The sequence below is a fragment of the Ambystoma mexicanum genome, chromosome 2q (genome assembly GCF_040938575.1).
Source record: "Ambystoma mexicanum isolate Mex_15411 chromosome 2q, UKY_AmexF1_1, whole genome shotgun sequence".
NCBI lineage: Eukaryota > Metazoa > Chordata > Amphibia > Caudata > Ambystomatidae > Ambystoma > Ambystoma mexicanum.
In genome coordinates, this window is record NC_090924.1 from 548,067,661 (window position 1) to 548,083,137 (window position 15,477).

At 40.1% G+C, this 15,477-nt stretch overlaps 1 protein-coding gene across 2 annotated transcripts in view; it reads right to left on the reverse strand.

The window, feature by feature from the left end:
* Positions 1 to 15,477, reverse strand: part of CRHR2 (corticotropin releasing hormone receptor 2) — a 2,206,543-nt gene that overhangs the window by 1,718,239 nt on the left and 472,827 nt on the right. For both annotated transcript variants that reach the window (XM_069647696.1, XM_069647698.1), the window contains exon 2: positions 2,235 to 2,328. In XM_069647696.1, the coding sequence (XP_069503797.1) occupies positions 2,235 to 2,328 (94 nt within the window). The remainder of the gene's footprint in view (positions 1 to 2,234; positions 2,329 to 15,477) is intronic.

Here is a 15,477-nt window from a genome sequence, read left to right on the forward strand (position 1 = left end):
CCCAATTGTGGTGAGAAAGGGCTGTAAAATGCATAATTGTAACCCAATGATTCAAACCTTTTTCCTGGGAGTGAGAAACCCCCTCAAGCAACCATTGTTTGGTATGGGCTCTCTCACTGTGCTCTGTCGATCCTGCATAATTGGCTTAAACATTTAAGCCTCTTCAATTCAGAATTTCACCAGCCTCCACTGTACATCATCTCATCTGTACCTCTGCCACAGTGTGTGATGTGTGTTTTAATGTGCACAAAGGGCAATGCTGGCGTCACACACCACATGCCGTCATGCCATCCTACATATATTTATGCCTATGATACAAAAGCTAGTCTGACATAAACCTTTTTTCAGTAGAGGGATCTAATTTTGCTGTAGTTGATGATTTGGAGTTGTAGAAATAAACCATATTTGAGTTCTTCCACACAAACTCAAGGGGAGATTTCTCGAGTCTCCTGTTTGCAGAAGTGCTGCCGCTGGCCTAATGCAAAAAATCATAAGAGGACCTCACCAAATGTTTTTCCACGGGCTTCACCACATCTTGTGACAGCCCTAGACATGTAACCATGACGCTGAGTGCTGCCACGGCACAGGCGGACAGGTATCACTTCATTTTGTAACAGGAGTCCAATGAGTTGTGTGTTTTTGTTAAAAGATCATTGGCGATGGAATGGAACCTTGGGTTATGTGACTTTAGACTGGTAAGGAACTGGATCTTTTGACCAATACAAGGTGGACCATTATGGCATTGTTTAGATGATATCTAGTTTATTTCCATTTTTTTAAAGCACCCCACGCCCGTGGGCATCAGAGCGCACAAGGCAACGAGGACATGAGGTTAGAGAATGGACAGGGTAATGAGGAGGGATGTTATAATAGACTGTGTCAAGCCTTCAGAATGATGAAGTAGAACATTTTTTATGGACACTGTTGCCAGGGATCAAGACATCATTAGCAGCATTACAGGTGCCTGTATTTGTGCTGTGTCTTGAGCAGAACATTAGAAGGTTGAAAGAGGAGGTGATAGTCAATGGGCCTAATTCATGGAACGTTTAGTGTGGTGCAAAGTGACTTTGCTTGACAAATATAAAAATATTACATCATGACACTGCATCCTCCAACAGAAAGTGATTGAAACGACCTGATGTTCAGTGATGGGCATTGGAGCAAATCTGTAGATGGCCAGGAGCATCTCTGATTTGCACCTGACACGTGATTCCACATTCACAAAGTCTAACAACACTAGTGTGAAGGAAGGGATGCCAGTAGAATGTCTCCAGTTGCCCTCCAGCAAATCCTTTCAAATCACATTTGTACTTGAGCGTCTCAAATGATCCTTGCATCACCTTTTTACTACTTGTTTTGGCTCTATAAATCTGACAGTGGGAAACGGCCAATAATCAGGGGCCAGATTACAGAAACATTGCACCCGTGCAAGTGCAAAGTTTGCACAGTGTTAGCACTAGGGCAAAGCTTGCCCTATTTTTAAGAACACTGGGACACGTTAAAAAAGCATTGCACCTCGACACGTGTAGTTTGGCATATTAAAAGCACCATGGCTAAAATTGCCCTATTGCTAAAATGATACATTTGTGATGCATTTTTGCATCAGAGCAAAGTTTGCCCTTGTGCTAATACCAGTCCGTGTTAGCACTAGGGCAAACTTTGCCCTGGTGCAAAAATGTAGTGAGTTTTTACCCTGCTGCTTTTAATATGTCAACCTGCACTTGTCAAGGAGCAATGGTTTTTTTAATGTGTCCCAGCGTTTTCAAAAATATAGGGCAAACTTTGCCCTAGTGCTAATATTGTGCAAACATTTGCACTTGCACCGGTGCAAAGTTTCTGTAATTTGGCCCCAGAGCGGCTCTCAGCCATCGCCCGCGTTTGATTCAGAGCAAATCTTTGTCAGTCAGGCTCACAGTTATATGCTCGATAGATATCACCATTATTCACCAAGATCGCAGGCTGGAAAGACCCCGTCCCTTTCTGATAGATTAACATGTCTGCATCCAGTAGCGTTTCACAAGGTGCCAGCTTCTGGCACAGTCACTTTGCAGCATTCACGAAATGTCTGACATGTCGTTGCCTATGAATTTCAATACCAATCTCTGTAACTAAAATCCAAAAATACAGGGATGTTCATGTTGCCCTCCAGGCACTGAGATCATGCAATAGTCTTACAATAACATAACACAATACTTCCCCGACAGGCTCCCACTGCGGCCATTGGGCGGCTTTACCTGTAATATTGGAGTGAGCCGACAGCGCTTCGCAGTATCTTTCCAGCAGAGCAGACAGAGGCAGGTTGGAAGAGGATTCACAGCACAGAACCAGCTGGGTAAATAAAGCGACATTAAAGTTACAATATGTACAACTCATTTTTAGAATAAGCAGCACGATTTTGCATTGCAGATTTTAACAATCAAGCCCAACATGTCCCATTACTCATTAGCTGCATATTGTTGCAAAATAGTAAACTCAGCCTTGACAATGAACGGGTGCTAAATGGCACTTAGAAGTGGCAAAGCCCATGGATAGCAAATAAAAGATCACAGGTAGTGTGCACCTTTCACAGTGCATATCCATTGTTACACCTTCAATCCGTTCTAAAATATTCAGTATGCCTTTGTTATTATGCCCCCTTTGTCTGTATCCCAACATTAACCTAATGGGGCACATGCATATGTTTTACCCATCTTTGGCTTTTTCAAGACACAAAAGATCTGTATGCTTTTACACTTTCGTCAAGTTTCATACAATTTACGATTCCAATTTGCAACTTACATTGTATTCTCAAACAAAACGTTTTCTCCACACGTATTATATCAAGGTTCACTTCGCCTTGATCCAAGTTTATCCAAGTATCTCGGATACAGTACAGTATACAGTTGCAAATTGGAATTGTAAATTAAATGAAACTTGATGAAATTGCAGAATTGTAAATTGAGTAAACTTGACGAAAGTGTAAAAGCATAAGGATCTTTTGTTCATTCAGAAAGCCCTGGGTGGGTGACACATATGCACATGCCACATTAGGTTAATGTTGGCATAATCACAAAGGTGGCATAATAACAAATTCATACAGAAAATGTTTTTAACGTGAAGGTTTAACATTGGATATGCACTGAGAAAAACTACTCATATCTCTTGTGAGTATTGAATAAGTAATCCAGGACTTAGACCACTTAACAACTTAAGCACTGGTCTTGTATCCAAGGATCGAATCAGTGCAATGTCTTCCAAAATAGGCCAGTATACTTCATGAAAACAAATTACCTAATCTCTGCTTTGTATGACTATTTCTTTCAGGGCAGATCATTGCAGGCCCGGTTCTGTGAAGACTCTTGTCTGTACTCTGCTTTTTCCTCACCCTGGCTCTTTACTCAATACCTGGCAACTCTCGCCCACGGCATTGCCATTTTCTGCTCAAATTTCCAGTGTTATGCTGATGACCCGCAACTCATTTTCAGGCTTCCCTCAGCCACCTCTTTGCCTTCTCTCATCTCCGACTGCCTATCTCCCATTCAGGATTGGTGTGCCGCAAACAATCTCTGCCTCAATGCCAGCAAAACTGCAATCCTCCTCATCGGCACACATTCACCCTCCTGTCTTGTCACTCTCTGGCCGGCTTCCCTTGGCCCTCCTCCTACCACCACATGTGAGCCCAAAAACATCAGGGTAATCTTTGATGTCACGCTTTCCTTCTCTGCCCCCATCTCTGATGTCTTGATAAAGTCAAACTTCCTACTGCAACTCCTCAGAGGTATTTTGCCTTTCCTCTCCTTCCCCCAGAAGCTCACTGTGTCTCGAGCCTTGGTTCTCTAAAGGTTGGACTATTGCAACAGCCTATTTCTAAATCTACCTGCTTCTACTCTCCGCCCTTGCAACATATGCAGAAGAGGACTGCAAGAATTGTCCTTGGTCTCAAGCCCTGGGATCGTATCTCTCTAGCCCTGGCATCTCTTCAATGGCTCCCAGTGGCTGCAAGGATTAAATTCAAGACCCTTTGCATTATCCACAAGGCTTTCTGGGGCCTGGGTCCAAAATACCTTCAGCTGCCCCTCCGTAAATACCTTCCCTCCCGAGCCCTTCACTCTTCCACCTCTAACTCCCTCAGAGTCAGTAGTTTTTCTAAGAAACGAGCTGGGGGTAGATCTCTGTCTTTGGCTGGGGCCTCGCCCTGGAACAACCTCCCTCCCACTCTGAAACTTGAATAGAACCATCTCCGGTTCCAGAAGCACCTCAAGACCTTCCTCTTTGCTTCTGCCTACTCTCCTTCTCTCCCCTGTTGATCTGTTCTGTCTCAGCATCCTGCACCTGGTGTCCCTCTGCCTTTAGGGCACATGTACCTGCTCACCCTGCCATCAACCTGCACTATCTCCGGTCAATCCCTTGTAATGGGGGCTGTATCTGTAACCCTACAGCCCCCCTTTCTTTTTCTGTACTTATTAAGTCACACTTGTCTGTTGCCTTATTCCTAGCACTTGCCACTTTCTGGCTGCACTGCCACCGTTTTTTGCCTTTTATTATTTATTTATTCATGTTTTATTTATTTTTATTTTTGCTCAGCACTTTCCACCCCTCCCCCTCTCCCTTGCACTTACCCCTCTCACTCTCCCAGGCACTTGTGCATTCTCAATTTCACTGGGCCTAGTAAGATTGTTGTTTTTGTTCTGCGTTGTTCCCCTCCCTTGCCTTGTATAAGATAATAAAATATCAATATCAATATCCTGTGGCTTGCCTTCAGCATGGGATTCAAGGTGTAATGGAAAGTGCCACAGGAACAGGCTCATGCAAGAGCAAATATCACGAATCACAAATGCACTCTCTCGAGGACAATTGCCAGTGGTCCATTAGGCTCCCTGTGTGCTATTTTCGTGGGTTCGCTGAAGTTATATGCACAAAGTGACTACGTGTGCATGCACATCTCATTTCATTTATTTTTCACTCACTTGTGCAATTGGCACACGAAAGTTAATGAAACATTTTTTAATCAGACATTTGTTTCTATGATCATTATGTAGGTCATAGACCCATACTCTGCACATATACAGAAAGAAGTATATATATATAGTTATTGTCTTATATCGCGCTTATACTGGACTTGTTCACAAGCCCGGGATTCAAACCTGTTTTGCTATGCGTTGTCTTGCTTCCAAGACACATGAGTTGCCCCTGAGCTGTCCTCGATGTCTAAGTAGCATAGAGATATTCCCCTTGATCATTTGACATCTCCATGAAACACTTTATCAGAACTTCATAATAAATACCCAAGACATAGCAAATTCCTAAACACAACTTCACATATTTTGCATCAACAAAACGAGCAAAGTGTTCTAGTACTTTATTTGTAGGTCTCTTTATTTGGTTTTGCCAGAACGTAAATGAAGAGACATGTGACAGCAACAGAGTAATTATAGCAATCATGTATCAGACTATAGGATACAAGTCAATCGGGTCACAACTGATTAACTGATGTAAATATGTGAATCAACATGTCTAAACATGTTCATAAAATGATATATCCTGTTGCATCAAAAGATCATGACTCAACATTCCAAATGATTATTTGTAAAAGCAAGGACAGCTATTCCAACAGCAAAACACACCGCAGGCATTGCTTATTTTGGCAATGTCATTGTACGGCATCCAGTGGATCACAAGCTGCCACTCTGATGTCCTAGATCACCTTGACTCTGCAATTCATGATCAACATAATGATGTAATGTAAATTAACACCACTTTATTCTCACCTTATTTAGTCAACAAGGGACATCCCACAAATCTACGAGAGAGTTCCAGACTTTATGCGAAAGACATAAATATGCAGTTGCAAACCATGGCTTGAAGGGCATAGAGGGAACGTAGGACATGCCTCATGTGCATCTGCATCTAAATATAGATCTGGGGATCAATGTTTCTTCTATTATATCACCAAGGATATGTTCTCAGAAAAGATAAGCTCTAATATGCCTTCCTTCCCTGGTGCATGTTTCAGGAAGCCACCAGTAATCCTACCTTGCCATACATGACCCTTGTGTCCAACACCAGACACAGGGCTGGGATATCAGACATGATCGTAAACATTTTCTAAATGTAAATACTGAATGCTAAGGTTGATCTACTGGCTACAATATTAATGTGAATAACTAGACTTTGTTTTTTTCTTTAAGAAATACAATTTTTATTTGACCTTTACTGGCGTCTGTTGTGTCATTAATGAAAAGTTGTCCCAAGAGAAAGAAAAGCGAATAGATCTGGGATTGACTTTGTGATTGAAACCTAATGTGCTTCAGTAACATAGTAGATGTGGTTTGTGTTATGGTGTCCCAGGCATAGAGCTCCCTTGATCTAGGAAGTTGAACCTTTAGCTCAAGAGAGCTGAAATATCTTAGTACATGAACATACATTTAGTTAACACCTTTATATGTAATTGTGGGACAGTGATGCAATAGAAGAGGGAATATAGAATGTGGAACTTAGCAGAAAGGATGCTGATCTGAGTGAACTGAGAGATGAACTGTTAGCTCTGGTGGAGCCGGTGGGTTTACCTATGGATCTTAAATAAACCAATTTATCTACAATACTGTGTGAGCCAATACTTCAGTGGTGGCGAGGATGGGATATTATTTGGCTTAGAACAGCAAACCCACTGAGTAGCTGTTCATTCACACTGGAATTACCACTACCTGCAAGCCAGGTAACATTGGTCACCAATTGGAATAAACTGAACTCCAGGAAAACCACAATTGAACAGATTGTGAATTCAAAAGACTGAAGAGTAGAAACTATCACACTACCTGTGTGAAGGATCAAGTACAGAACATAATTCATGAAGGCCAGGAGTCTGCAATCACAAGTGCCACCTTTTTAAAAAAAGGCCAAGGAAATGTACTTGGATATACAACTGTCTTCAATAGACCAACGCTTGCTCAGCAGTACAATCCGGTGAGAATTTTATCTATATTCAAAGTGGGATAATAGAACTAATTTGGAACATGAGCGGATGTATGATTCTAATTTAACACTTGCATATATAATATAATAATATTTGAGCAATGTGTTTCTAGTTGTTTTGAAAGGTGATTGGGCTTCCAAAGAGCACGGAGCAAATCATAAAGAATACGAGTGCCATATTAAGGAACATCTAACTTTGAGCAACGTGTAGCTAGTTATTTTTAAAGGTGATTGGCTTACAAATTGTACAGAGCAATTAATAAGGAAATTAAGACATTATTGCTGAACAAAGGAACATTCAACCTTAAGCAACGTGTTGCTAGTTGTTTTTAAAGGCGATTGGGCTTCCAAATTGTACAGAGCAGTTAATAAAGAAACAAAAACACTATTGCAACAATTGTTACACTTCCATCGCCATCATATTATCAATGATATCATTACAGTCAGCCACATAACAAAATTACAAGAAAGAGCAAAAGCAAATATATTGGAACATCACATCTGTTCCACTAATAGAGGCAACATTCAATTGCAAGAATATAAAGGATCAAGAAGGACCACGCATCTCACATAATATAAACAAATATACTATATACAGATTTTTCTCAAACCTCATTTAAACAATTGTTCTCAGCAACTTCTGCCAGTCATGCAAGGCATACCGCCTCCTAATTACTTTTTAGACACCAAAGGTGAACCTCCTGTGCCATGGAAACGGTGGAAGAAGCGTTTTGATCATTATGTGTTAGCAGCCCATGGTCTCAATTTCTCCAGTGAGAGGAAGAGATGTCTACTTATTCATTGTTTGGGAAAGTATGGCCAGGAACAGTTTGAGAACCTGCCTGCACTATCTGATCGTGAGTCTGTGGGGTTGACGGACTATGACAAGTGTATAAAAATGCTTGATCTACATTATGAAAAGTCCATTCGTGTCATTCTTGAAAGATACCATTTCAGGAAGCTAAAACAAGAAAATGGAGAAACAGTAGAATATTCATCACTGCACTACGCGGTTTAGCCACTACATGCGATTTTAGATCAAATTTGGAAGAGCACTTCAGTTTATGTTGGAATGTAAGGACAGTAAAGTAAGAGATGCCTTATGGGCCAAAGGCAGTCCTTCATTGGATGAAGTTGTCAGGATTGCAAAGGATTGCAAAGGAAGTGGAACATACAAACAGATGTGTAAAGGAACTAGAAAACAGAGAAGAAACTGATAACAAACTAAATATGACTAATGTTCCAGAAGTACTGTATACACAAGAAGTCAACAGTAAAACTACTAGAAAGAAACAAACGAACAAGAAAGATCAAGTATATGAAAGAAAAAAGGAAAGAAGAGATGAAAAAAGGGATGTGATCGATCATAAAAGAAAATATTCTAGATGTGGTAGCATATATCATATTGCTAGCAGTGATAAGTGTCCAGCGTTAAAAGAAATGTGCAAAAGGTGTAATAGGAAAGGACACTTTACGAATTGTTGCAAAAGCAAGGCAGAAAACATTGAATGTGTTGATGAATTATGTGATGATTTTGAAGAATGTACTTTTATGATTGAGAATTCAGACATCAATATAGTAGAAGATTGTGATGCGGATTTAGAAAAACCTATGGCTGACATACAGATTTGCAACTCAGTTGTTAAAATAGTCATTGACTCTGGTGCCAAGTATACATTGTTAACAAGAATAATATTTGATGAACATTTCAAAGATAGTATTGCATTAACAGATATTAATGTGAAGCTGGTTGCTTATGGGGTAAACAAATTGAATTAGAAGGCTGTTTTTTGTCGACCATGACATTTAAAGACAGATCAGCAAAGGGAAAAGTATACATATCAAAAAGGGGTCTTCATCCTTTGTTGAGCTGGTCTCATCAGAAGGGATTAAAAATAAGACTGACCCCAGTGCAGGTGAAATGGTGCATGCTATAGATCAAGAGGTACACCAGTGCCAATGGATATCAGGAGTGCTGTAAAAGAGGAATTGGAAAAGATGGTAGAGCAAGGTGTTATTGAGAGAGTTCAATCTTCCAATGGGTGTCACCTCTGGTTGTAATCCTTAAACCTAATGGGAAAACTAGGCTTTGTATTGATCTTTGGTCAGTAAATAAATGCATAATTCCTGATAGACATCCTTTGCCAAATATAGCAGAAATGTTGGGTTCAATTAGGGATCCAAAGGTCATGAGCATGCTTGACCTCAAGTCTACATACCATCAAATTGTGTTGCACCCTAAGTCTAAGAATGTGACAGCTTTTATTACAGGTTTGTTTCAATGTAGGAGAATGCCCTTTGGGTTAATCTCTGCAGCTGCAGTGTTTCAACAAATAATGTCAATTTATTTTATCATATGGAAGGTGTCCTATGCTTTCAGGATGATGTTTATTGGAAAGACAAAAAGGAACATAATGATAGAATGTACAAAGTGTTAATTTTTTTTTCGAGAAGCTGGTATTATGCTCAGTAAGGAGAAATGCAAATTCAACAGATCACAGATACAGTATTTGGGACATGACATTTCTGAGACGGGCATAAAGCCCAAACAAGATTTGGTTAATACTATCGTAGGTTTTCCCAGTCCAGATACAAAAGATAAAGTCATATCATTTTTTAGGAATGGCACAATATTATGCCAAAGTTATTCCAGACTTAGCTAGAAAGAGTTTCAATATGAGGAAGTTAGCAAAAAAGAATGTAAAGTTTGTATAGGATGAAGAATGTGAGTTGGAATTCAAAAAGATCAAGAAGGATCTCAATGCTGCACCCACTTTGAAGTCTCTCAATCCCAATAAAGGTAGCATTCTCACCACTGTTGCAAGCAATCAAGGTTTAGGTGCAATATTATCACAGGTTGAAGGGAGAAGTGAACATCCCATTTGTTTTGCTTCCAGAGTACTCAAAACGGCAGAATGCAATTATTCTACAATACAAAAGGAGTTACTAGCTATAAAATGGTCCGATGAAAAATGTAGATCCTTTCTGTGGGGTACCAAATTTGTGGTGCGGACAGATCAAAAACCACTAAAATAAATGTTAACAATCAAAGGTTTAGATAAAGTGTCGGCCAGGATTAGGAAATGGGTCACAAATTTGCAGGAATACAATTGGGATGTTGAATATCTTCCAGGAGTTAAAAAAAAAAGTGTGCAGATTGTTTATCTAGGTTAACAAATTATGTAGACTCTGATGAATGTGATAATGATGATGAAGAAGTACTTAACATGACTCAAGAAGTGGTCTCTGAAGATGAGTGGGAAAAGGCAGTAGAATCAGATGAAGTTTTATGCAAATTAAAAATATGCATTTGTGAGGGAGTCAAGAGTAGTGCAGTCAGGAAAGGGTATTTACCAGAAGCGGTCAGACAAGTGTATGATGAATTTCATATGAATGACAAATTTGTAATGAGAGGTGACAAACTGTTTCCACCCACAAGAGTGAGATGTAAAATTTTGGAGATAGCACACGAAGGGCATCAGGGTATGACAAAAACAAAACAGTTGGTAAAACAAGACCATTGGTGGCCTGGCAAGGACATTGAAATAGAAAGAGCAATCAGAGAGTGCTGTGCATGTGATGATTCTGCAAAGGGATACATTACTTTGCAGGAGCCCATGACATTAATGTCTGTACCTACCATACCATGGGAGAGGGTGGGTATGGACATTGTGGGACCAGTAAGGAGCAACAGTAACTTGAAATATTGCATTGTTTTAATTGATATGCTTTCCAGGTGGGTGAAAGTGAAATGGGTAATACATATCTGCTCCAGAGATACCATTATATTTTTAAATGACATATTCAAGAGGGAAGGCTATCCCACTACCATCATTATGGATAATGGGGTACAATTGATATCACAGGAAATGGCATGACACATTTTTTTAAAAGAAAATGGGCTTGAGCACAAAGCCAGTTCCATTTAGCATCCACAAACAAATGGAATTGTGGAAAGTTCAATAAGGTCATCAAAAATAGTATTAGGTGTGCCTTGAAGGAAAAAAGCAGTTGAAGACACTATAGTTGCACACAGAATCACACCTCATACTACTACAGAGATATCCCTGTTTGAGATGCTTAGAGGTAGAAAGCCCAATACAAGGATTTGTCCACCATGGTTGGGCAGAGTGTGCAAAAAGGAGATTGAAAGGAAGATTCTGAATAAGCAATTTGCCTACAAGGAATGCTATGATGTGAGAAAAGCGGTGAAAGTTTGTGAAGTGAAGGTCAGTGATTTAGTGAGAATAAAACTGCCTTCCATGGGTAATTTGGTGAAATGGTCACCTGTGACAAAAGTTGTGGAAAGATTCCATGGACCAGTGAAAGTTTCTGATGGAATAGTCTGGAATGTAAACAAAGTGTGCAAGTGTTGAACGGAAAAAAGGAGTGTGGGTAATGTTAGTAAAAGTTGTGTGGGAAATTCTAAAGAGGAAAGTGAGGAAAGTGGCAAAACAACTTTTGGTGATGAACACAATACACACTCTAAACGGGTCAGCAGGAGACCTGTGTATTTGCAAGACTATGTGACAGTAATTTTATGTTGATTCTATGTTTTATTGTTCATTAATTGAACTGTTAAAAAAAGAAAGTTGTGTAAGAAAGGGAGGTGTATAATATCTTAGTACATGAACATGCATTTAGTTAACACCTTTATATGTAATTGAGGGACAGTGATGTAATAGAAGACGGAATATAGAATGTGGAACCCAGGAGAAAGGATGCTGATCTGAGTGAACTGAGAGAGGAACTGTTAGCTGTGGTGGAGCCGGTGGGTTTATCTATGGATCTTAAATGAACCATTGTATCTACAATAATGTGTTAGCCAATACTTCAAGAGCCTCCAGAAGGAATTAATATTTGGTGTAATAATAATAATAATAATAAAACAAATTCCAAAAGTGGTATTAACTGATTAACTGGCTTGGTTTGACTTTGGGAGTGAGCAGGGATCTTGTCCAGATAGCCCAAGTCCTGCTGCCATCTCTGGGATGTTTGTGGAATGCAAACAGTGATATTTTGCATGGCTCATCCCTCAGAAATCGGATTACATGCAATCTGTATCAAGAGAGCAGCAACTGATTAAACCCCAATTAGGCAGTAACTCACCCTTTTGCTTTTTAAGAGTCCAATCTGGCCTAATTTGCAATATATTTAGTTGGCAATGCTGTTGTGTTCAACATGCTTAAAAGTTGTATTGAAGAAGCTAGGTGGTTTGCATGTTTGTTGCTAATTTCAAAATGTATTTCCTAATTTCTAAGATGAAATTTAATGCAGATTTATTCTTTGTAAATATGTTCTTTCCTTCAAAGTCCCATAGTCTGAATGCAAACATGTAATTCATCTATTGACAGAACAACCCAAGCTCTTTTCTAATCCTCTGCTGCATCAAATGTATTGATGGGACACCTAGCTTGGTCACTGACTTCCCAAGGGATACCAGTTTTTGGCACAGGTGGCAAGATGCAGCGGTTGATCATGATCAAAATTATTCCACACAGAAGTTATGCGCCAGCGTGCAGTAGTGGCCGTAAGTGATTGACTGTTGGGCAGATGCAGGTCGAGAGTACATAAGGTGCTCTGCAAGATGAGGAGGTGGCATAGGTGCCACCGATTGCCTGATAGCCTGGTTTCTGCTACCAATACTTGATGACCATCTCCCTTACTGATACGTTGGATCTACTCCCCTGTCGAGAATGTTGACAGGATTTGTGCTTTGCGAAATTACTGCACTCTGAAAACAATCAGGTGTTGTGCTGGCAGGCGCCATTTCAGAGTTGGCTTGCTCACTACCTCTGGCTGAAAGCTCAGGTTTGGGTGGGACTCAGCATCAGTGTTCTCAGAATATACATACACTATCCCTCGCAACAAAGTGTGCTATAAACACAATCCTGGTCATCATCACCCTAACCAGATACACGACGCCCCCATTTCCATCATCAGATTCGAAGGCCGAGGGAGTAGGGGGGTATGCAATAGGAATGGCAGGAGGAGAAATATTCTGCACCTCTAACATGGGTGATTGTCTGTAGCCATGCTGCTCCAGACCTACTGCAGAGACATGAAACTTGAAACCATCCTAAGAACCTCTCCTTCTGAAGCAGATTTTGTGGGTGAGTTCTCTAATGACATCTCATAGATCCCTGTAAAATGTGTATGTGTACCCTGGTTTATTGCAACAGAGGAGGATGGTATATAATCCAACTTGTGCGAGACTCAGACTTTAGGGAAAGTGGGCTTTTCGCTAGCAGTAGTAAATTGTCAGACAAAGCGAAGCCCGTGATGACATTATAAGCATTTGCAGCCACCTCAACCAGAGTTTTAATTCTCTGAACGCCTGTAGCCATTGCCAATGTGCTACTCCAGTTTGATAACTGTTGATGTATTGTGCTGCCACCCACAATTCGTACACTCAACAACATTTCAATCGGGTCCATGCATCCTCCCATATTTGGCTGCTGGCCTTGAAGAAATCATATTTGATGTTGATTATTGATATACACAACTCAGACATTGATGACATTGAATGTGGTTTTCATTACTTAGTCGTGCTGTGCTGTGTTAGCTTTAATCTGCCCAAAACAGTTAGACCATGCAAACAATGGGCCTCATTACGACTGTGCAGTCCAGAAACACCAGTGCTGGTAAGCCTACCGGCACCAGTGTTTCTGGACTGGCACAGTACAACTCTGCGGGTGGGTGCTGCCTGTCCGCCAGGGTCAGACCTGGCAGGTGGAACAGCACCCACCCGCAGAGTTTCTCGTAAGCACCGGAACCGTTATTAATTGTGCCGGTGCTTCCATGTTCCCCATTCCCACTGGACTCAGTGGGAATGGGGAATTACAAAATTACTGGTGCCTGAATACCCAGCAACCGGACTCAAAATAGCCCTGTGGCACTGGGGAATCAGGCACCGTCAATTCATCATGGGTCTGACGGCAACCTTCCAGTTTTACCAGCACCGTTACCGGCCAGATCTGTAATGAGGCCCAATGTCTCCCCAGCAATATTTTCCATTTGCTCAAAGTGTGCTAAAATATTTGCCAAGCTTGATGTGCTGATAAGTCTATTGATTATCTTTATGCACAAAAAGGATTGCTGTCTTTCAAGCTTGTGTCTTCCCCTATGTATATGTTTCATATGATGTGGCTGGACTCTAAGGGAATTTCTATAAGAATCTACTTGAAGGATACGTCTACAAATAAAATAACATTTTTAGTTTCTGACTGTTACTGAAGAAAACCATGTGGCCTAGATATGTCAGCAAAAGAAAAAAAGAGTGAGCCAGACATGTGATGTCATCAGTGATGTCATCAATGGCATTTGTGATGTCATCTTTGATGTCGTGGGTGTTAGTCTTAGCAGTGCACGGTGGTGGCGCGAGTTATGGTTGCTTAGCTTACCATAACTGGCGAATTTCAGGGGTTTTTCGGTTTTACTTGGAACCATAACGTCCCTTTAACAAAGTTTTTTCACTGAATTTCATAGGTTTTTAGTAGTGCAACTTAACCATAACATACCTTTAACAACATTTTTTTCACTGAATTTCATAGGTTTTTAGTAGCACAACTTAACCATAACGTCCCTTTAACAATGTTTTTTCACTGAATTTCATAGGTTTTTAGTAGCACAACTTAACAATAATAACTTTGACTTTATGTACATGTAATATGGAACATACTGAACCCCTTCTACTGAATTTGATGTCCGCAAACTTTTTTGATGTCCGCGGACATGTTCGGACAACAGTACCACTACCTAAAAACTCTGGGGGGGTATGTTTAATTGTTATATCATAACATAGTAACATTTAACAAATTCACAAAGCAGCACACATACACATTATATGTAGTAATAAATAAGAAATGTAACCCATGTATGTAACACACTAACCATTCATTTAAATACAATATGTTCTAAAATGGAATATACCAAAAGAAGATAAATTGGCTTCCAACATAATTACCTCACAAACACTCCACAACTAAAAGCAAGACCAGACCTACAGAGTACTCAGAACATATCTTACCTGAAATAGTAAGTGTACTTCATTTTACTCATATATTTATAAACGTTCTGTATTAGATAAAAAAAAATATATTATCTTTTTTTTCTCACAGAAATGTCTAGTACTCTGGAATGGCTAGAGGAGCATTTCCCACATGAGGAAATGTCAGAAGATATTGAAACTAATGGTAGGCACTTTACAATATAAACCATTTAATTATTATTATGTTATATACATTTAACATATATATTTTTTTTTGTACAGAGCATACCAAAATAGAAAGTACCTCCGAAGAAACTGTTACGGATAACACTCTTGACAGCACAAAAGAAAAAAATGGATTTATTGTTGACCAATTTTAATAATTTGAAAACTTTTGTTCAGGATCATTTCTCGGCTCGTTACACGAACAGAGACGAATGCTCCAAGGTTCCGGGCCGTCTCACCCACCGTGCTAAATTACCAGTCCACACGGAGCGGGGAGTGTTTTTGAAGAGATACAGACGTGATTCCCAGCA